Source organism: Phoca vitulina, unplaced genomic scaffold (assembly GCF_004348235.1).
Source record: "Phoca vitulina isolate PV1807 unplaced genomic scaffold, GSC_HSeal_1.0 scaffold26, whole genome shotgun sequence".
Taxonomy (NCBI): domain Eukaryota; kingdom Metazoa; phylum Chordata; class Mammalia; order Carnivora; family Phocidae; genus Phoca; species Phoca vitulina.
Window position 1 is genome coordinate 27,153,529 of NW_022589729.1, and position 21,220 is coordinate 27,174,748.

The following is a 21,220-nucleotide window of genomic DNA, read 5'->3' on the forward strand; positions in this document are numbered from 1 at the left end:
TCTTTGCTTGTTTCTTTCTGTTGTTTATATAAGAAAACTTTTCTTTTCCTTTAGGGTGCCAAGCCCCTCCTACAATTCTCAATGGGCAAAAGGAAGATGGACACATGGTCCGCTTTGACCCAGGAACATCTATAAAGTACAGCTGTGACCCTGGCTATGTGCTCGTGGGGACAGAATCCATACGTTGTACCTCTGAGGGGGTGTGGACACCCACTGCCCCCAAATGCAAAGGTGCCAGGCTTTGAATGTAGATGTTTTATGGTTTTGAGGTTGCCTTGAGCTGATTTCTCATCCAGGTCTCTTTTCTTAGTGGCGGAGTGTGAACCTATAGAAGAGCAAGTCTTTAAGAAACCCCAGGATCAATTTGTTAGACCAGATGTTAACTCTTCTTGCGATGAAGGGTGAGTGAGGGCTGTCTCAGCCTGACCCAGGTCTGGTTTATCAGGGCACACTACAAGCTCTGTTGTCTGTGTTTATCTCAAAGAGCCTTCCTTGTCACCTGTTTGCAGAAGGGTTGATTGCGCTATTGTTGCGTGCATGGAAACATTGCCTATGCGATGAATGGATGGTGCCGATGCTGTCTACATATTTGTCCCTATTATTTCTTGTCCTAAAAGTGGTGAGTCTGCTTTGCGCCAACAGCTTTGCTTAGCTTAGTGGTCACAAGATGAAAAATGACATGGCTCTTTGTCCCTAGGTATCGGTTAGGGGGGGAGTGTTTATCAGAAGTGCCAAGGTGCGATTCCTTGGTTTATGGAGATTCGTCTTTGTGAAGGTGAGTAGCAAAAATGATGGAGGACCTGAAACAATGTAAGATGTACCCATTTCCTGGGAGATTTCTGTCTGAGGCCATGTTATGGGAATCCTAATATTAGATTCTGTTCGATTAACTTTGTCAACAGTTCTAGTTGCACAGTTTTGCTGTCTTTCTGCTGTCACCTCTTTCTACTTCATAGCATGCCAATCAATTTAAATGTATTCACTTTCTGATTCTCTTTTGTGACTTAGCAGTTTAAGGATAATGAGGACAGTGAGTATATGAGCAACCATCCTTAATTTGGGGAACGCTATAGTTTAGAGGAGAGAGAGGGGATTGGTGTGGGATCTGTTTCTATTGCTTCATTTGAGCTGGGGCAATTTTATGTAACTCCTTGGAAATTCCAGCCCCTCTTATCTGGAAAGTTAAACTGAGACTCCAGACTTCAAAGTTATTAAAATTAAATGGTACTATCCCTACTTTGTAGATGAGAAAATCACCTGTCAAAAGTAGATGCTCTATTGACAGCGATTCTTGGCTAACCTATCCTATCACCTCAGCACAAAGATGATACTCAAAAAAGCTTAATTCTACCCACCCCCATGCCTTTTATTCACTTATTGGTTCCTTTAAAAAACAATGATTTTAACTACCAATTTACTACTAGACTTCACTGCCTCACAATATGATACTGATGAACATGTTCACTTTTAACAAAGATTTCCATTAGAAAAATCTTTGCTAGGATATCTGTTTAAATCGAGTTTTACATACATAAGGAGCTTTGATGTTAACTCTTATCATCAAAATTCATCCATATCTTCCAGGAAACCTGATAAAAACAGGTTCATAACCAGCTTCATTTCTCTTCTTTGGTGTCTTCATTTCTCTTCTTTGGTGTCGCTTCGTCTTCTCTTCTTTGGTGTCTCTTCATTTTCTCTTCTTTGGTGTCTAATACTGGAGCAAAATTCTACAGTAAATTCTCATCTCTCCAGAAATCATCTGCCCACCACCTCCTGCCATCTACAATGGGAAACATACAGGGAGTTCCTCAGGAGATACTCTATATGGAACCACGGTCACTTACACATGCAACCCTGGGCCAGAGAGCGGAGTGGAATTCAACCTCATTGGGGAGAGCACCATCCGTTGTATAAGCAATGACCAAGAGAGGGGCACCTGGAGTGGGCCTGCCCCTGTCTGTAAACTTTTCCTCCCTGCTGTTCAGTGTCCACCTGCCCAGGTTGCAAATGGATACAAGATATCTGGCAAGGATGCCCCATATTTCTACAATGACAGTGTAACATTCAAGTGTAATCATGGATTTATTTTGAAGGGCAGCCATCAGATTCGTTGCAAAGCCGATAGCACCTGGGATCCTGAAATACCAGTTTGTGAAAAAGGTAAGGACCCAATGGGGGAAAATGAGGTATTTACTTATTTATTCTTGTTTATTAGCTCCAACCCAAAACTAGAGTTGTAGAAAAAGGCAAAGGTGCACAGATTACTATCCCATTTCTTCATTCTGTGATGGAATGTCCTATGTGTTTTTATATGTTCTTCATGTAAATGCCCCCTTGGATCTGGGATATATTCAGGGTAGATAATGAGAGGAACTTTTTATTTTTTTTCAAGTTTTCATTTAAATTCCACTTAGTTAACATACAGTGTAGTATTAGTTTTAGGTGTAGAATTTAGTGATTCAACATTTCCATACAACACCCAATGCTCATCACAAGTGCCCTTCTTAATCCCCATCACGGATTTCACCCATCCCCCACCCACCTCTCCTCTGGCAACCATCAGTTTGTTCTCTATAGTTAAAAGTCTGTTTCTTGGTTTTCGAGAGGACCTTTTTAAAGGTGCCTGGTTCCTGCAAAAGAGCAGAAAACATTTGGTAATTACAGCTTCATAATTTTTGGCTTAAAAGTTTCAGATTGTCTGCTGTCAAATGTTGTATACTTAATGTTCTTGAGTATATATTTCTTTTTTTCTTGTTGGTATTTATGTGGGGAGTTTTCTCTTCAGGGTGCCAGCCACCTTTTGGGCTCCAGCATGGTCAGCATACAGGTGGAAATAGGGTCCTCTTTGTCTCTGGGATGACTGTAGACTACACCTGTGACCCTGGCTACTTGCTTGTGGGAAACAAATCCATTCACTGTATGCCTTCAGGAAATTGGAGTCCTTCTCCCCCTCGGTGTGAAGGTACTTTCAGTTGCAGAGTTGTTTTTCTCTGTGATATCAGGCATGCATAAATAATTCAAACTTTGCTCTTCTAGAAGCACCATGTCAACCTGGGGGAGATTTTCAAGAGCCTCCCATTCATTCACATGTGATACCAGTCAATACATCCTGTCAAGATGGGTGAGTATGAGATGGTCCATTCTGAAAAGGGGTCTCCACCTCATTTTGTGCATTAATTCTGTCCTCAGCTTGTCTTAGTGACTCCCTCTAGAGGTCTCTCATTGTCACACCCACAGGGAAAGTGAGGTTCCAAAGGTCTAACTAACATCTCTCTGACTTTTCAGTCCTTACTTGACATGGAAATGACTTTGCTGTGGAAAACTCTATTTCTGAAGTAGTTTTCTTACTTGGAGGGCCAAGAGTTTTAGCTCCTTGTCTGCCAAAGCTCTTATTTAGAAGTGCCCCTGTATCTGTGGTTTGAGGAAGCTAGGTTGCAGAGATGTGATACTGGGAAGAGGAAATGCATTACAATCTCTCTCTAGGTACCGGTTGACAGGACATACTTACCAGAAGTGTCAAGATGCTGAGAATAGGGTTTGGTTCCAAAAGATTCCACTTTGTAAAGGTAAGTTAGAAAAAAAATTGTCATTGGGGTAGTAAGGGGTTAGAGAGGGAAGGCCACTGAAGAACTAGCCTTATAACTACCTCAATAGTCTATGTGTTCTGTTTCATTGTACATAAGACAAATCTTTCCGTGTTTGGTCAGCGCTGGCATTGGGGAAAAAAGTGGTCAAGTAGGAACTGAGTATTTGCTATATATCTGCTCAAGATTTAAGAAAAAACTATATATATGGCCTTTATTTCTAGTTTATGGGAACATAGCTGTATTTATTCCTCTCATAATACTTTGTTTTCTGAATTTTTTTGGAACGAGTATGTATTACTCGCATAGAGAATTTAATAATGCTGTTTTAAAGGAAGCATCACCTGGGTTCTAAAAATCTAAATTCTTGTATGGTTACGTGCAGTACGAGCAGTTGCCTAGTTTCCTTTGTGCCTGACTGAAGACTGTCCACCTTGGTGTGCTAGCTGAAGCAGAATTTCCTAAATCTCTTCTGCAGTAATTCACTGTCAGCCTCCACCCATGATTGACCATGGAAGGCCCAGGGGCGTGATGGCAGGACCCTTCCTATATGGAAATGAAGTCTCTTATGAATGTGACCAAGGATTCTCTCTTCTGGGAGAGAAAAATATACGATGCATAAGTGATTCTGAAGGACATGGATCTTGGACTGGACCTTCCCCAAAGTGCTTAAAATCTCCGCCTGTGATTCACTGCCCTAGCCCAGAAGTCAAACATGGGTACAAGCTCAACAAAACTCGTTCCTCATATTCCCACAATGACACAGTGTATGTCGCCTGCAATCCTGGCTTCATCATGAACGGCAGTCACGTGATTAGGTGTCATACCAATAACAAATGGGTGCCAGGTGTACCGACTTGTATCAAAAAGGGTAAGATATTTTAAGGAATAAGGGATGGGGTGTTGCCCAGAATGAAGAAAAAGGGCTTTGAAATTGCACTGACCGTTCAAACTACAGAAAAGCATGTAAAAGTGACGGCAATCACATTGTTTTACAAGATACCTGCCTTGTCTTCTCATCTGATTTTTTTTATCCCTTCCCTTTCTAGGTGTGCTGAGCAAAAGTACATGAGAAGATAATGGTTAACTTCCAAACTGATGGAGTCTCTAAAATTTATTCTTTTCACTAATTTATAATTAAAAAAAAACACACATACTTTTTGGGAGGGCAAGTGTTTGGCAATAATATTGCTTGATAATTTGATATTTAAGGCTGTGAAACCAGCCAGAAAGAGAACTTTGGGTTTGTGGAGATGAATGTTGCCCTTCAAACCCATCAAATTGTCTTTCTTGTCATTATAGTTATCATTCAGCAGTTTTATTCCTGTCAGTAACTATCTACAACAGAGGCTGCCAATCGGTGCCCCAAGAACTGAATTCAGCTCACCAGAATGGTTTTCTTTGGCTAGCACAGTAGTCTCATCCTAAGTGAAACCCATCTGCACAGCCCAAGATGAACAGTGAATGTGTAATACAGTGAGGACCCCCTTTGCTTTCCTGAAAGACACCTGTATCTTGAACCAGGTGATGGCTGCCATTTTTAGGACAGATGCTCTCTGATTTGTCATATCTGGTGGCTTCACTTCCTGGTTTCAGAAGGCATTGGAGTGTAAGACCCTTAAACTATAGCCCCTTCGCTATTTAAAGGGAAAAGAAAAGAATACCATTACCTGATAGATTACAATCATGGGCCACGACCATTGATGTTTCATTATGCTACTTTTGACATTTCTTCAGATCTCATACGATATATGTAAGCAATGCAAATTTCTGTCCAGTGCTACTTGGTTTAGGTGGAATGAATATTTCTTGATACCAATTAGTTGGCTTGTTTCCTACCTTCTTTCAGTATTGCTGTCACCCACAGATAGTGTTGGCTATATGTTCCTTTGTGCTAAATTAAAGATCCTTTTTTATTGGTGTCTAAGCTTCCTTAGGATGTCAACCTCCACTTAAGATACCCAACGGGAATCATACCGGTGGAGATATAGTTCGATTTTCTCCCGGAATGTCAATCCTGTACAGCTGTGACCAAGGCTACCTGCTTGTGGGAGAAGCACTCCTTCTTTGCACACATGAGGGAACCTGGAGCCAATCTGCCCCTTATTGTAAAGGTGTGGTGTCTATTATTCTCCTGTTTTTTTATTCAAATGTCTCTGAAATAGATATTCAGTTAGGTATTTCAACTTAAAATAACCAAATAAATGCATTAATTGGCTCATTTAATTAAGTGCATTTCATTGGATTGATTCAATTGGATGAATACATTAATTAGTCTAAATACCACAAAATAAAAAAAAAAAATGACTCAGGGTATAGCTTATCTGAGGAGTGATCACTTATGTAGCCCTTTAAATATAGAAAATTGAAGTACTTATACCAATTAAACAACGAAAGTGCAGGTTGAATTAACCTGTGGTTGTAGTTATGATAAGTGCGCATTTGACAAAATACTGATAAAAAGCACAATGATCTTGTCAGTATATTTCCTCTAAGTGGTGGTGGAATTATGGGTATATTTTTTTATAAAAGCTTCAGAATTTCATTTTCATTAACATAAACAATGCATACGAAATAGGAAGAGTGAGTTAATATCTAATATTTGTCAAGCACTTTTTACTAAATGCCAGAAACTGCACACAACATCTTACGTGCATTATCTCATTAATCTTCCTGAGAACCAGATGAAGTTGGTGCCATTATTATTCCTATATGACAGATGAGGTCTCGGTAGAGTGGAGAGATCTGTAACTGACCCAAAGTCACACAGCTGGGGAGTCCTAGAGTCATGATTCAAATCCCAAACCTCCTGCTATTGCCCCCTATGGTGTGAGATGAAAGGAGAAATGAGGAAGTATGTTCCGTATGGACAAATATAGAGTAACAGTGGAACAGATGAAACAGTCATTAAGAATTCTTAATATCACCCATTCAGCCTTTACCATTTCTCTAAGAGGCCATTAAAATTATCCAACACTATTAGTTTAGAAACTAAAGCTCAAAGAAGGAAAATAATCTGGCTTAAATTACCTAGAGGTAATTGAGATGGATGGTTGACACAGAAAGACTCTGCCTAAGATGTTCTTTTGTGTTCTCACAGTGAGGCTTTCCTTACTGAGAATGAACCGAGTTGGTTTCATAAACCTTTCCATTCAGGGCAGTATCTACTTCCTTGAGAAAAGGCTAAAATATGACTCAGCTTCAGTGAGCTTTCTTTCATTTCAGAGGTAAACTGTAGCTCCCCAGAGTATGTGAATGGAATCCAGAAGGGGCTGGAGCCTGGGAAAATGTATCAGTATGGTGCCATCGTCACTTTGGAGTGTGAAGAGGGGTATACCCTGGAAGGCAGTCCCCAGAGCCAGTGTCAGGATGATCAGGGATGGAACCCGCCCCTGGCTGTCTGCAAATCACCAGGTAACAGCAAAAGGCTACCGTGCTCATACTTGTCTCACTGGAGAGAAGAAGAGTGAGGAGTATCCATCAACGTTAGGGACTTCTAGGTTTTAAATTGATGTGGGTCTGTGACCAGTGCTACAGTAACAGATGAATTTGAAGTTAGTGGTCTATTCTAGAAAAAGCAAAACTTTCTGAGGATGAGGGAAGTAAAGAAGAAAATAAAGGGAGAGGAGTACCAACCTACAAGATGCAGAACTAACAACCTTACATTTGAAAGGAGTTGTTACTGAGATTTCTCTTGCTGAATCTTGATTTATAAGTACTTAACCAATTTGACAGGGACCTCCAAAAAATATGTTGAACAACATGTTGTAACAGTTACTACTTGCATTCTAACCTGAGAAATCTCTGATTATAAAGTTGAGTATATTGGCTTTTTTCATTCGTGAACTACCCCAACTTACTGTGTTATTTTTTTAAACATCCAGTGAATTGTTACATAAAAAATGAAGGAAGAGTGCATACAATGCAGGGTCCCAATACATCTTTTTAAGTAGATTTTGAGAGAAAGGAGCTGAGTGTTATCTTTGGGGATATTATCACGGGACTTTGGGCTGCACTGAAGTATGCAACTAGACTAATATTTTTGTGATTTTGTACTCTCCTTAGCTTCACTTGCTCCTCTTCTTAGTGGTAAGTTTTCTTAAATATTTGAATTAAATTTCTAATGATGTTTTATAAATACATATATATATATATATATATATCAAATTTGAGGCCCTATATCCTGCCTGTTATTTTTGTTTTTCACTTTAACTCCTAGGAAATTATCCTTTTTGGTGTCTTAAAGCTCTTTTAATACGTACTTCATATTACAAACTGACACTTTTGGATAGAGTTGAATAAATAATTTAAAAAGCCAACTATTCCCAGTTTTTCAATTGAAAGTTGAGTTTATATTAACTTTTGATCTTTTGCATGATTTGGTACTATCAAACAGGCTGCAACAGCAAAATATATTTTCCAACTGAGAATTAAATGTTGTTATGCCAAGTCGTGGGATCCTTGTGTCCTGAGCTCCTAATATCACCCCAGTAACAAGAATATTATTAATAAAATTGAAAGAAACAGAAAAGCTCAACAGAAACTTGACTGGAGACCTGTGGTCAAATGCTTGGTGCTTTAGATTAAAGGTGGACTGGATTGAATCAGAAAAAAATTAAGCCCAAGTATGATTATTTAGGAATGTAACATTATATGGCTAACAAAGGATAAGTATAAAGTCCCATAACAATTTCCCCACCGCTAGGAATAGCCCCACAATTACTTCAAAACAATATAGGTCACAATTGTCTGGCATTTGATACTTGCTGTTTTGTTTTCTAGGTCTTTCTGCAGGTTCAGTACTTCTTGTATTCTTGATTGGTGTCACCTTATGCACAATATTAAAACACAGAGAACGGTAAGTTCAATGCATGCTTGACCAAAGGGCACAAAAGGTTTTGGCTTCTTGCCTGAAACTAAACTCAGAAGCACAAGTCATATGACATGAACATTGTAGTGTGGAGTAAGAGATCTTGTGCCATATAGAAGGAAGCCCTCTCTGTGCGAACTTAAAAAATATCAAGCACTTATTTTATTTGAATGATGTTTATTCAGATGATATATATTAAAAAATCTAGAAAATTAAAATTTTAAAAATCCCAGTGGTAACAACTGCAGGTATTTTGGTATATTCCTATCTGATCTTATATTCTTTCTCTTTTTCTCTTTTTAACTGAAATTTTGACATGATAGTCCCCTGCTTTAATTTTTTTAATTTGGCTTTTGTCTCTTGTGTCTTTATATTATGTTTTCTTTTTAATTATGTAATAGTATATTGTTCTATGTATTTCTGTATTGTGGAAATTTTAGGTTGCTCCCACATTTATTTTGATAATAAATAAAGATACAAGAGACATCTTCGAATAAACCTTTTTCCACATTTACTTATTTCTGTAGCATAAATGTCTAGAATTACTAAGGGTAAGAGTATGAACATTTAAGATGCCTAATCAATATTGCCAAATGACTTTCCAGAAAGTGTGTTCTAACTTGACCATATGTCAAATAATTAATATATTTTGGTATGTTGTGTTTCTGGACTTCTTTTCCTGCTGTATTGATTTGTCCTCCCATCACAAATTACTTTGTGTTTAATTAATATAGCTTTCTACTATTATATGGTAGGTCAAGAATTCCTTTGCTATAATTTTTTAGGATTTTCCTTTCTATTCTCTTCTGTTTGTTCTTACCAGGTGATTTTTAGATCATTTGGCATCTCCAAAAAACATATGTTGAGACTGCATTGAAGTCTATAGATTAGTCTGTGAGAAACTGACATCTTTTCTGTAATGTGTTCCCATTCAGAAACATCCAAGGCCTTTCTATTTGTTGAAGTAATCTTTTCTCTCACTTGGTTGTTGTTTTCATGACTACTTAAGTATATTGCTAGGTTTCTATGTTTTGTTATGTTTTATTCAGAAATAAGATATACTTCTCTTTTTTTAACATTAATTTTTTTTAAAAATTATTTATTTATTTATTTGACAGAGAGAGAGAGAGAGCACAAGCAGGGGGAGGGGCAGAGGGAGAGAGAGAAGCAAGCTCCTCGCTGAGCAGGGAGCCTGACACATGGCTCGATCCCAGGATCCCGGGATTATGACCCAAGCTGAAGGCAGACACTTAATGACTGAGCCACCCAGGAGCCCCTAACATTAATTTTCTAAGTATTTTAATCTATAGGGGCGCCTGGGTGGCTCAGTCATTAAGTATCTGCCTTTGGCTTAGGTCGTGATCCCAGGGTCCTGGGATCGAGTCCCACATTGGGCTCCCTGCTCTGCGGGAAGCCTGCTTCTCTCTCTCCCACTCCCCCTACTTGTGTTCCCTCTCTCGCTGTGTCTCTCTCTATCAAATAAATAAAATCTTTAAAAAAAAACCACATTTTAATCTATAAACTAATTTTGCCATAGTAGGTTATGTGATATTTGGTGGGTACACAAAGCAAGTGGTCAAGTAATGGGGAATTTTGATCAGAAAAAAAATTTCATAGTGAAGGAAATCTTTCAAGCAAGGCTCAAGAGTTTGTAGACAAGGAGAAAAAGGCATTCCAAGTGGAAGGAGCAGTTTGAGGCTTGTCTTTCCATCAGGTATTATAGGAACTACGTAAGCAATTTGACATAACTGTGTGTGATGGTGACTGAAGGAGAGGGTAACAGAGATTTAGGTGTAGGGATGGCCTAAAAGACCCCTCTGACCCATAAATCCTGTGTCAGAATATTCTGGTAAGTGCAAAGGATACCATTTTAGCAAATGAGACCATCAGGAAACAGCCTGGGAATGTTTTGTGTGCATAAGTTCTTGAATCTCTGCACGTGCTAGTGTTAGAGAAGATGATCAGGTGAAGCCTTACCAAGTCTCAGGTAACTTCCAGTGGGAGATGACCAAGTCATGTCATCCCAGACATGTCACCCATAAATGCCAGCAAAATCACTTTTTTTTTTCACCAGCAAAATTACTTTAACATGCCAAGTCACCTGGCTCGTGCCATCAGTGCCATCTGGTACATTGTTCATAGTTGTAAAACGCCTGGTGTAGACATTGGACACGAAGGGGTTATATTGAAACTATGTCATGATGGCACCTGTGAACCTGAGGCATTTGTTCTAAGCCCGCCAGACCTGGGCACCTCGGTTCACAGGTGCAATCACAGTTGTGTCAAATTGCTTATGTAGTTCTTATAATACAAGGGTCTTAGAAGGGTCTACAGTTGTGATATACTTTACACTGTAGTGTGGACCAGAAGATGTACCACATAACCCTCGTTGTGTGAATGACTTCAGGAAAAAAGGGTGTTCTATGACCAAATAACATTGGGAAGTACTACATGCTGTATTTTTCTCATGAAGAGTCATAGCGACCAAGAACATATTTAAAGTCCTACAATAAAGAAGCCTGTTTAATTTTATTTTTAAACCAGAGTTCCCCAAACTAATTGGACCACAGAACTCTTTTTCTCCTATAATACTTTCACATCCCCTGGAACTAATTTTTCATTTAACAGTCACTGGGGAGTCTAGAAAGATGAGTCTAGAAAGATCATCAAAAGCTTTGCATGCCATGACAAGGAGTTGGGGTTTATCCTGTAGGATCTTGAGCAAGGCAATATGTTCAGATAGGCATTTTCATCAGGACGGGCAAGACTGGGTTTTCAACCAAAGCAGCAGTGGTGGGGATTGAGAGGTATCTTCACTATTAAGAAGAGAGGATCTCCAGGATTTAGTGACTTGCCAAATGCTGGGAGAAGGGGCGAAAAGAATGACTTGTGTGGAGGGGATCCAGTGGTTCACCAAAAGAGGAGAGGGGCAGTTTTGTGGAGAAATATAAATTCAGTTCTGCCCTATTACTTTGGGGTACCCACAATGTAGGACTCAAGAGAGAGGCCTGGACTCAGGCAACATTTAACTCACATTTGAAGCCTTGGGACCAAGAAGAACAAAAACGGTAAGAACAGGGATGAGAACAGGTCTCAGAAGGACAGTAATGCTTAAAAGGGAGGAGAGGAAGAAATAGTCGGAAGTAGGAGGAGAACTAGGAAAGAGGAATTTCAGAGAATTCAAGGGAGAAGAGGGTCTTAAGGAAAAGAAAATAGGGATGTCATTTCCATGGCTTTCCTCACAGGAAGTCAGAAGATAATTTTAGCTGAGTTATTAGAAATTTAGAAAATGTGGTCTCTATCTCTTTCCTTCATGCTACTGAGTTTGTTCTCAGAGGATTACACATGTAGGAAAATTGGCAAACTTTAGGAATGCCTATGAACTCAAATAATTTGATGTCCCTGGCAGATTATTAAGTTTATGAATATGATTATATCAAATACTATATTTAAGCCTCCATTGATATAAACCAAACATGTATGTTAAGCTACATTCTAAGCTTTACTCACTTATTTTATTTCCAATTTGTAACTGACTTCAATTTATTTTCTGATGGTTGATATAGACATTTGAGCTGCCTTAAATATTTCTGTAAATGGATGAGTAATCAATCACTTAGAAATTTTGTCTAAGTAACAAAATATTTTTAAAAGCCACCCAAACATTTGAGAGACACCACTCTTAATGTACACCACTTACAACATACCTATAAGCTAACCTCTTAAATATCATATGAGTGACATGCTCTAAGTACCTTTAGCAGAAATCTTTCTTATTCAGTAATTTTGTAATATCTTATTTCAGAGTTCTACGTGATAGTGTAATCTCATTTTATTGTCTTTTGCTAATTTTGGCTAAGTGGTTTTAGAAGCTCAATAAAGCATATGGGCTTTCTTTTTTTTAAAAAAAGATTTTATTTATTTATTTGACAGAGAGAGACACAGTGAGAGAGGGAATACAAGCAGGGGGAGTGGGAGAGGGAGAAGCATGCTTCCCGCTGAGCAGAGAGCCCGACGTGGGCCTCGATCCCAGGACCCTGGGATCATGACCTGAGCCAAAGGCAGATACTTAACGACTGAGCCACCCAGGCACCCCAAGCATATGGGCTTTCAAGGAATAAAAGTAAAATTGTCCTCTTAAAAATTATTTCAAGCTTTTAGTGCTATAAGACTATGTAAGGATTCTGAATTTAACATCAAATATAAAAACTTCCCTTTATGTTAGATTGGAAGACTATCCCAAAAAAAGGTAAATTTATGGTCATATCCTAAAATAAAAGCTTCTTTTTATTTTTCAAACTGAGGGTCATGGTTATAAGTCATTGAAGGTCTCAGATCTGAGGTAAAGCTACCTACTATCAACTTCTGACTTGGACACTTGGCATCCTAGTAAATTATTTTTATGGGCCTTTCCAAATAATAGGGGTTATAGTGATTATCTCATGTGATACTTAGGACAACAAAATGAATCCTTCATGAAAAGTATTTATCATGTGATGGGAATTATGGAAAACAAACAACTGTGACATGTTTGTAGTAGTCATGGGCAATGAGTAAAGAGTTTACTTTTTTCTTCTTCCATTTAGCAATTATTATACAAATCAAATCCCTAAAGAAGGAGATCTTCATTTAGAAACACGGGAAGTATATTCTATTGATCCATACAACCCAGCAAGCTAATCAGAAGACAAACTGGTATCTAATGAAATTGAAATATTTTTATTCATTTCTATGTCAAAATGTCTTCAATTTATATTTATCAATCTCATAGTGCTAAATATGTATGGTTCTATTGCACACATCTTTAGTAATCATGCACAGATATTGCTAACTTACCTACTTCATATTGCCAATTAATGCCCCTGGCTTTTTTTAATTCATTCATCCATTCAACAAATACTAAATACATATCATAATAATTAAGAATAAAACAAAAAAGAAGATGAGAAAAATATTTTGAAGAGAAATAAAGTAGAAAAAGGAGCTAGAGCATGGTAGTTGGAAGAGAAGTTCTCACTAAGAAAATGGCATTTGAGCAAAGACTAGGATGAAGGAAGGAGCTAGCCTTATTGGTGGTGGAAGAACATTCTAGAAGGAAAAGCAGGTGCAGAGATCATAAGGTGGTGTGTGCCTGCTGTGTTGGAGACACAGCAAGGAGACCAGTGTGGCCTAGTATGGACTGACCAAGGGAGAAAGAGGTAGGGATGAAGTCAGAGAGGTAAGGGGAGGGCAGGGGGAGGTTCATCATATAGAGTATGCTAGGTCATTGTAATGAGCTTGGTGTGTATTCTGAGATGGAAACCAAATGGAGGGTTTTAGGCAGAGAAGAGAATGATCACCTTAACTGCTGTGTGAAGAATTGAGTGTATGAAGCCAAAGGTGGAAGCTAGGGAGCCAATGAGGACTTTATCACAATAATCTAGGTAAGAAGTTGTGAGTGGCTACCAGCAGGCTGGTGAGAAGAGGTCAGCTTCTGCGTGTATTTTTAAGATAGTGACAGGAGGGTTTGCTGACAGTTTGTAAGGCAGAAAGCAGTGATGATGGCAGGGTTTTTTGGCCTGCTGACCAGAAGGATGGAATTGTCATTAATTAGGATGACTGACAATGTGAAAAGGCAGGATTAGGGAGAAAAACCAGGAGTTTCACTTTGGAGATGTTAGAAATGAAATATCTAATAGGCATCCAAAGAGAAATATCAAGAAGGCAGCTGAGTGTACAAGTCTATGTCAGAGAATAGGTCCAGGCTCAAGACATAGATATGGGCCTTGTCAGCATATGGATGTATGTAATAATGAGATCAAATAAGATGAGCAAGGGGATGAGAAGGGCTAGGGAAAAGTCCATATGCCAGGCCTTGGGTCCTTCCACCTCAGGAGTCATGGAGTATGAGAGGGAACCAACCAAGGGTTGAAGAAGCAACCTCTGATACAGGGGCAAAACCCGAGAGCATGGCGTGGTAGAAATCCTGTGAAGGAAGAAGTTTAAGGAGGAGGGAGTGATCAACTCTGTCAAATGCTGCTGATGGCTCAAGAGCAGTAGTGAATACTGACCACTGTGTTTAGCAGCACAGAATTTGTTGGTGAACTTGACAAGAACCATTTTGGTGAAGAGGAAGGAGGCAAACTCCTGACTGAAGTCAACTTAAGAGAGAATGAAAGGAGATAAATTGGAGATCTCAACTATAGACACCTCTTTTAAGGAGGTTTTCTACAAAGAGGCACAGATAGAGGGAACAGATGACAAGACTAAGAAGTAAGGTCAAAAGAACTATTCATTAAGAATGGAGACAGCCCCCAGGCTGACATTTCCATATGCTGATGAGAATGATCTAGCAGGAAGGGGGAAATGATGACAGGAATGAAAAGGAAGAATTGCTGGAGCAACATGTGGGTAAGCAAGAAGGGAGCGGATCAAATGCTCCAGTTGTGGGGGCAGAGCTTAGATTGGAGTGTGGCCTCCTTAGCAAGAGAGAAGCAGAAGGTGCAGGTGTAGACAAAGGCAGGTGGGGAACCGTGATGGCAAATGCATGTGTGGAAGGTCTCTTCTGACAGTTCCATTTTCTCAGTGGCTAGAAAGCAAAACAATCACCTGAAAGGAAGATTGGGAAAGGAGATGGTAGGGATTTAAAGAGAAAGGAGAAGGCACTAAAATCACCATGGGGGTTGAAGACTGAATGATGAGGAGTATAGAAAACCTGACAGGCAACATGAAGGGTCCCCCTGAGGTCCCCAGAAGGAGTGGGGGTGAGCATTTGGAGGTCTGCCATGCCCAGCGTTCTGCTGAACGTCTCTCCTGCCTTATCTCAGTTAGCCTTCACTACCGCAGTGAGAGGTATTAGCCCGAGGTGAGCATATAACATCCAAGATGAGAAAAGCAAAGCTAACATATCGGCCACAGTCTCAGAATCAGTAATAGGCAAAGGTTTGAATTCAAGCTCAAATCTGCCTTCAAACTGCTTTCTCCTACATAGTCTATAGAATATAAAGATACCACCTCTGCCCTCCTGGAAATCATTTTAGTACAAAAAAAAATAGACATATATATGTCATAGTGTAAGAATAAGTACCACAAACAAGACTCGTCTGCCCTCCTGGAAATCATTTTAGTACAAAAAAAATAGACATATACATGTCATAGTGTAAGAATAAGTACCACAAACAAGATACAGAAAAACTGCTGTGGTCGCTGAGGAAGAAAAGATCACCTGGTGCTGGGGAGTCGTGGAAAAGTGAAAGGGAACAGGGGAGACCCGGCCAGAGTGATGTCTAAACCCAAACCACTGGGGGGTCCAAAGTAACGCTAGTACATAAATATTTGTTGAATGAATGCATGAATAAGAATGCGACTCTTGCTTCAATTTCTCCCTCATTTATTATTCTTCGTATTAATCAATATAAACTTTATTATTTGCTTCAGATCGTGTTATCTGAAGAAAGGGGCCTCTTAATAGAATAATAGCTTCTAAGAGGCTCTATTCTCTATTGGTTACAGCACTTAGAGTTGGTACATAGAGAACGTGAACACTCTCATTATTTAGACTTGGAGTTGCGCCCCTGCTCTTCATGCTGCCTCCTGAACAGAAATTCTCTTTTTCAGCATGCCTTCTTGTTTGGATCCAACTGAACATTGGTTGGGAAGAAACCATTTTAATCTCAGCAAGTCTATGTGTATGGTCTCAGCATCAGTGAAATGACTTCATAAGCTATAACTTCCCATATGCACTTATTCTCAAGCAGAACAAAGAAAGTTTGCTTGATAATAAAGATGGGAGCCCAGTTTCACCGCCACATGTTCTTCAAGGACTTTTTGAAGCCCCGCCTGCGATGGGCCTGGCACCAGGCCATAGCTATAAACACATAACTCCAGAAGTATCACCATTTTAAGGAAAGCACTAGAAAGAGCTATCCTCTTCATCTCGACTCTTCTTCTGCAATCAGCATACTTACTGTTATCATATACCTCTGGTCATAGTGTGGTTTTAATTATTTAAGCCAAGTAGAAAGCATTTCATGTGGTTATGATGGGCATACTTTTGTTGAGAAATCTAATTTTATTTTAATCGTAACATCTTGCTCTCAGATGTTAAACATTTCACTTTTATTTCCACTTGGTTTGAGGGGGTTTCTCTGCACAATTTTTTTTTTCATTATGGGAGTTGAGTTTTAATGGTACGGTTTTGGTGTACAAATTCATGCTTTGGCTCTTTCCTTGGCACTTCCGGCAGAGCTTTGGTTCCTTTAAAAATGTGTATAGTAGTCACTCAAATAAATTTTATCTTTTAACAAAAACACTTGCCTTATATGATTTTTTTTTCTCCTAGAGTCAATGAATTCTTGTCTTAGGGTTTTTACTTTTATGTTTTTATTTTAATTCCATTTAATTCCTGATTTAACATTTATGCATTCTGGATCTCACCACTTTGTTGTTTTAGCCAATTCTCAACCCACAAACTCAGTTCCCTCATCCTCAAGCTTTTCTCTAGCCAACACCTTTCCCCAGCCCTCTCCCACCACCCTCGAAATCCAGCTGCCAATTTTCCTTGTTCTACCATTTATACTTATTGAGAAAATAAAATCTTGCTCACTGGCTACCACAAATTTCTCTCACCATCTTCTCCTAGACTATGCTGTTTGGCATCTTTGGGTTTTTAAAATATATATAGAACATAAAATTTACCATCTTAACCATTTTTAAGTGTACAGTTCAGAAGTGTTAGGTGTATTCACGTTGTTGTCCAAGAGATTTCCAGAACTTTCTCATCTTACAAAGTCGAAATGTTATATCCATTAAACAGTAACTCTACATTCCCCTCTCCCTGCAGCCCCCAGCCAGCAACCACCATTCTACTTTCTGTTTCTATGAACTTGACTACTTTAGATACCTCATATATGTGGAATCATACAGTGTTTGTCCTTCTATGACTGGTTTATATCACTTAGTATAATGTCGGCAAGGTTCCTCCATGTTGTAGCATATGGAAGAACTTCCTTCCTTTGTCAGGCTGAATACTACCTCACTGCATGTTTAGAACACATTTAGTTTATTCATCTGTCAATGGACATGTGGGTTGTTTGCATTTCATGGCTATTGTGCATAATGCTGCTATGAATAATGTTGTGCAAATAGCTCTTCATGACACTGCTTTCAATCCTTTCAGAGACATACCCAGAAGTGGGATGCTGTTCAGTATCTTCTATTCATTCATAATCAGTACTGTTTTCATTCCTCTAAATTAATCTGTTTGTTCACCTCAAGCTATCTACTCCATCCTACTTTCATCTCTATTCTCCTTCCTTCTCTTAGCAGATGATGAAAACATCACAGGATAACTCACACAACATCCTCTCCCTCCCCCACTGTCGCTTCACCCAAATACACCTGTCTCCACCCGTCTCCACCCTGTATAGTTTCCTTAGCTTCTGTGAGCCTGGGGACTGTGACAGGGCTAATAGCAGAGAAGGTTGTTGTGAGCCAGGAACTAGACTTCCAAGGAATGATGGGAGAAAGCAAATATCAGGAGATTGGCGCAAAAGAAGTAGTAATGAGTGTGTGTTCTGATAGCATGTGATGTGAGGCTGGGGAGTTGGACTTTCTATTCCCTTTTCCTCAGCCTACTATGCTCTGGCTTCTCCTTCCATTGGTCTCTGGAGAATAACTTAAAAGGACAATATCAGATCCTTGAGAGATTGGTATTGGATAAATTAAAGAGATGTGATAAGTGATATGATCAAAGTAAATATTTCTTGCAATAGAGTCTTGTGAGATAGCCTTGTGGAAACTGCTGGAAAATGAGAAACATACCTGGCCTTTGGAGCACTGCCCTTTCTTTACTAGTGAGGATAAGAGCTGAGACTTGAGTATGAGGGACAAATGAAGTAAAACCGTATTCTAGAATGTTTGTGTGAGCTGAGGCTATACACGCTGAGTGGTAGAGGTTTGCTGGATTGTGGTCTCCATTAGTGAAGCTGCACTGAGGAGAGGGAGAGTAGTTCTCCACCTTGAGCATCTTTTGCCCACCATGAATCATAGCTATGCACGGAGGAGAAAAGGGCTCACACGTTTACTAAAATATCTGTTATGATACCTTCCCGCCCCTTCCCTTCCTCTCCTCTCTACAGCATGTGACATTTGCAATTACTCCACTCTCCACACAGCTCATTACAACTCTTGCTTTACACACAACTGACTCTGGTTTTATCTAATTTTTAAATCTGGGGTCCTTACCTTAGGGACCACAGACCTCCAAAGGTTCATGACTAGAACTAGATTTCAGTATAACCTGTTTCCTTTGTAATTCTATGTACTCTATTTTATGCATTAACAAATTTCTGAGAAGGGGCCCATAGGCTTGACCAAAGAAGCAAAGGGGTCCACCATAGACAAAAATATTAAAAACCATGAACGACATCCAAATGTTTCCATCCTGATCTTCCTATCATTTATTCTACATGTTCTCACTTAACAGTTCCTGAGATTTTGACTCTCTTCCACCCATTTCCCTTTCAAAGGGCCTATTGTTTGACTTTTCTGGAAGTCCAGTTTCATAATCAACAAACTATATTCCCAATCTTTTCCTAGAACATTCCCATGCCTCCCTAGCTCTCACTAAAACTCCATCTGTCTCATGCCCAAGTCTTTCTCAGTTAAAAAAAAAAAAAGTCCTTTGACACTCTCCCTTGCTCAAGTGACCCTCTCTCTCTCTCTCATATGTTTCTTATTGTAACAAGTTACCTTGTAGCCAAAAACGACTCAGATTTATTCTTTTACAAGCCTGGAGGTCACAAGTCCAAAATGAATCTTACAGGGCTAAAACCGAGGTATTGGCAGGACTGGTTCATTCTGAAAGCTCCAGGGGAGAATCTGTCCCTTGCCTCTTCCAGCTTGTAGAGGTGGCTGTCATTCCTTGGCTCGTGGCAGCAAGTCCCCAATCTCACCTTCAGTTACTACCTTCTCCTGCTCTGATCTAGTGCCTCCCTCCGTAAGGCCCTCTCTGATTACACTGCCCACCCAGATAATCCAGGATCATCTCATCTCAAAATCCTTAATTTAATCACATCTGCAAAACCCCTGTTGTCACGGCAGATAACATAGTCACTGGCCTGGGAATTAGGATGTGGACATCTTCCCGGGGCCATTATTCAGCCCACCACACACCCCCCATTTCTCTCATCCTTGAATGCTTAACCCCCGCTCCAAATTTTTTTATTTCAATAAATAGCACCATCATTCATTTTGAATCCCGAGGCTCACTACTGCTTCCTTTCTTTTCCTCACCACTAACTTTAAGAAAGGAAGTAACCAAAATCCAATACATGAATAAGTTTTGTTCATTCTGTCTCCGATTTCTTAATTGTCCGCTTAATCTCCCGTCAAAGCCTCCGTCAAATCTCACCTGGATGATGGCAAAATCTCCTCGCTGGTCAGCCCCATTCACTGTTGTCTTATTCCAATCCAGTCTCCCCGTAGTATAGACAAGTCTATTTTTAAAATGCAAATCTGATTAAGTCACTCTGTTTTAAATTTTTTTTTTTTCCAATGGCTTGGTATATCTCAATTCAATATAAAGGAATTGGTTCTTCATATTTCCTATACACTGCACATATTGCCCAGAATTGTGGCTTTAACTCAGAAAGCAGGCATTTGTTCACTGACCTACCCACGCAGATGCCTGCAAAGGGGGAAAAGTCACGCAGGGGCGTTTGAAAGCTGAGCTGGAAGAATCCACCGCCTTTATCCCGAGCCGCCCATCCTCCGCGTGGACTACATCAACGAGCCGAAGCGTCGCCAAGTTTTGCTCCTGTAGAGGGGTCTCTAAGGTGGTCGGTGGGAGCCAGATTCGCTGGAAACAATGCAAATTAGGAGTAAACAAGGCCTCGCCCATTAAGGGGAAGCTGCGGTCAAACGCTTCCGTCCTGGCCTCCCCGCCGCGCTCTCCAAACTCTGGTGCAGAGTGCTTTGTCTCTCACCTCTTCACCTCGTTCCCTGCGCTTTCCTTCGAGGTCGCACCTGCTTACTCGAGGTGCCTGGGGAGGATGGGAGCGTCTTCTCGGAGGAGCCCGCAACCTCTTGGGCCGCCGGCGCCCCCCCTTTCCTGCTCCGGAGGAACCCTTCTGGCGGTTCTGGTGCTGCTCGCGCTGCGGGAAGCCTGGGGTGAGACGCGGGGCTGGCCTCTCGGGTCCCCAGGGTGGCGCGAGAAGGCAGGTGGGCTCCGGGATCCGCGCTTGTGCCGGGACCCTGGTGGCCTCTGGGTGAGCGTGGAGTTGCCCTCTGCCAGGGGCTTGTGTGGTGCCCGCGCCGGGAGCAGGCAGGTGCTGGGCAGGTGCCGCTGCAAATACCAGCTTTTGTGTGTTAACAAAGACCCGCAGAGCGGAGCGCAGTGCTGATCCCAGCGAAAGAAAGGGTGGTGGGAAATGCGACTAACTTGGGTTCTTTTTTTTTTTAATTTTTTATTGTTGTTAATCACCATACGTTATTACATCATTAGTTTTTGATGTAGTGTTCCATGATTCATTGTGGTTCTAATCTTAGCAAGTTCTTAAGTGCGAGGAAAGTTACTACACCTGTCCTGTCCGAGTCTGCTTCCTCTTCTGTGCGGTGGAAACACGGATTTCTACATCGTGGTGGTGTTACTTGAATGGCATAAAGCGTGTCGGGGTCTAACACAGAGCCTGTCCCTTAATCAAGTTCTGTCCCCCCCGCCATTACCTCTGCACTTCGTTCACCAGGGTGTTTGGACAAGCTGTCCTGGGGGTGCAGTTCTCACCTT

At 40.3% G+C, this 21,220-nt stretch overlaps 2 protein-coding genes across 2 annotated transcripts in view; both read left to right on the forward strand.

Annotated features, from left to right (window-relative positions):
• The window catches only part of CR2 (complement C3d receptor 2), a 30,881-nt gene extending 17,747 nt beyond the window's left edge, over positions 1-13,134 (forward strand). The window contains 13 exon segments of the mRNA XM_032422391.1: positions 55-231; positions 311-414; positions 709-775; positions 1,753-2,160; positions 2,786-2,962; positions 3,037-3,121; positions 3,484-3,566; positions 4,063-4,455; positions 5,513-5,698; positions 6,810-6,998; positions 7,650-7,673; positions 8,367-8,442; positions 13,041-13,134. Coding sequence (XP_032278282.1) covers positions 55-231; positions 311-414; positions 709-775; positions 1,753-2,160; positions 2,786-2,962; positions 3,037-3,121; positions 3,484-3,566; positions 4,063-4,455; positions 5,513-5,698; positions 6,810-6,998; positions 7,650-7,673; positions 8,367-8,442; positions 13,041-13,134 — 2,063 coding nt within the window.
• Positions 13,135-19,860: 6,726 nt separating this feature from the next.
• LOC116643532 (complement receptor type 1-like) overlaps positions 19,861-21,220 on the forward strand; it is a 61,209-nt gene continuing 59,849 nt past the window's right edge. Inside the window, exon 1 of the mRNA XM_032422392.1 lies at positions 19,861-20,604. Coding sequence (XP_032278283.1) covers positions 20,487-20,604 — 118 coding nt within the window. The 5' untranslated portion in view covers positions 19,861-20,486. The remainder of the gene's footprint in view (positions 20,605-21,220) is intronic.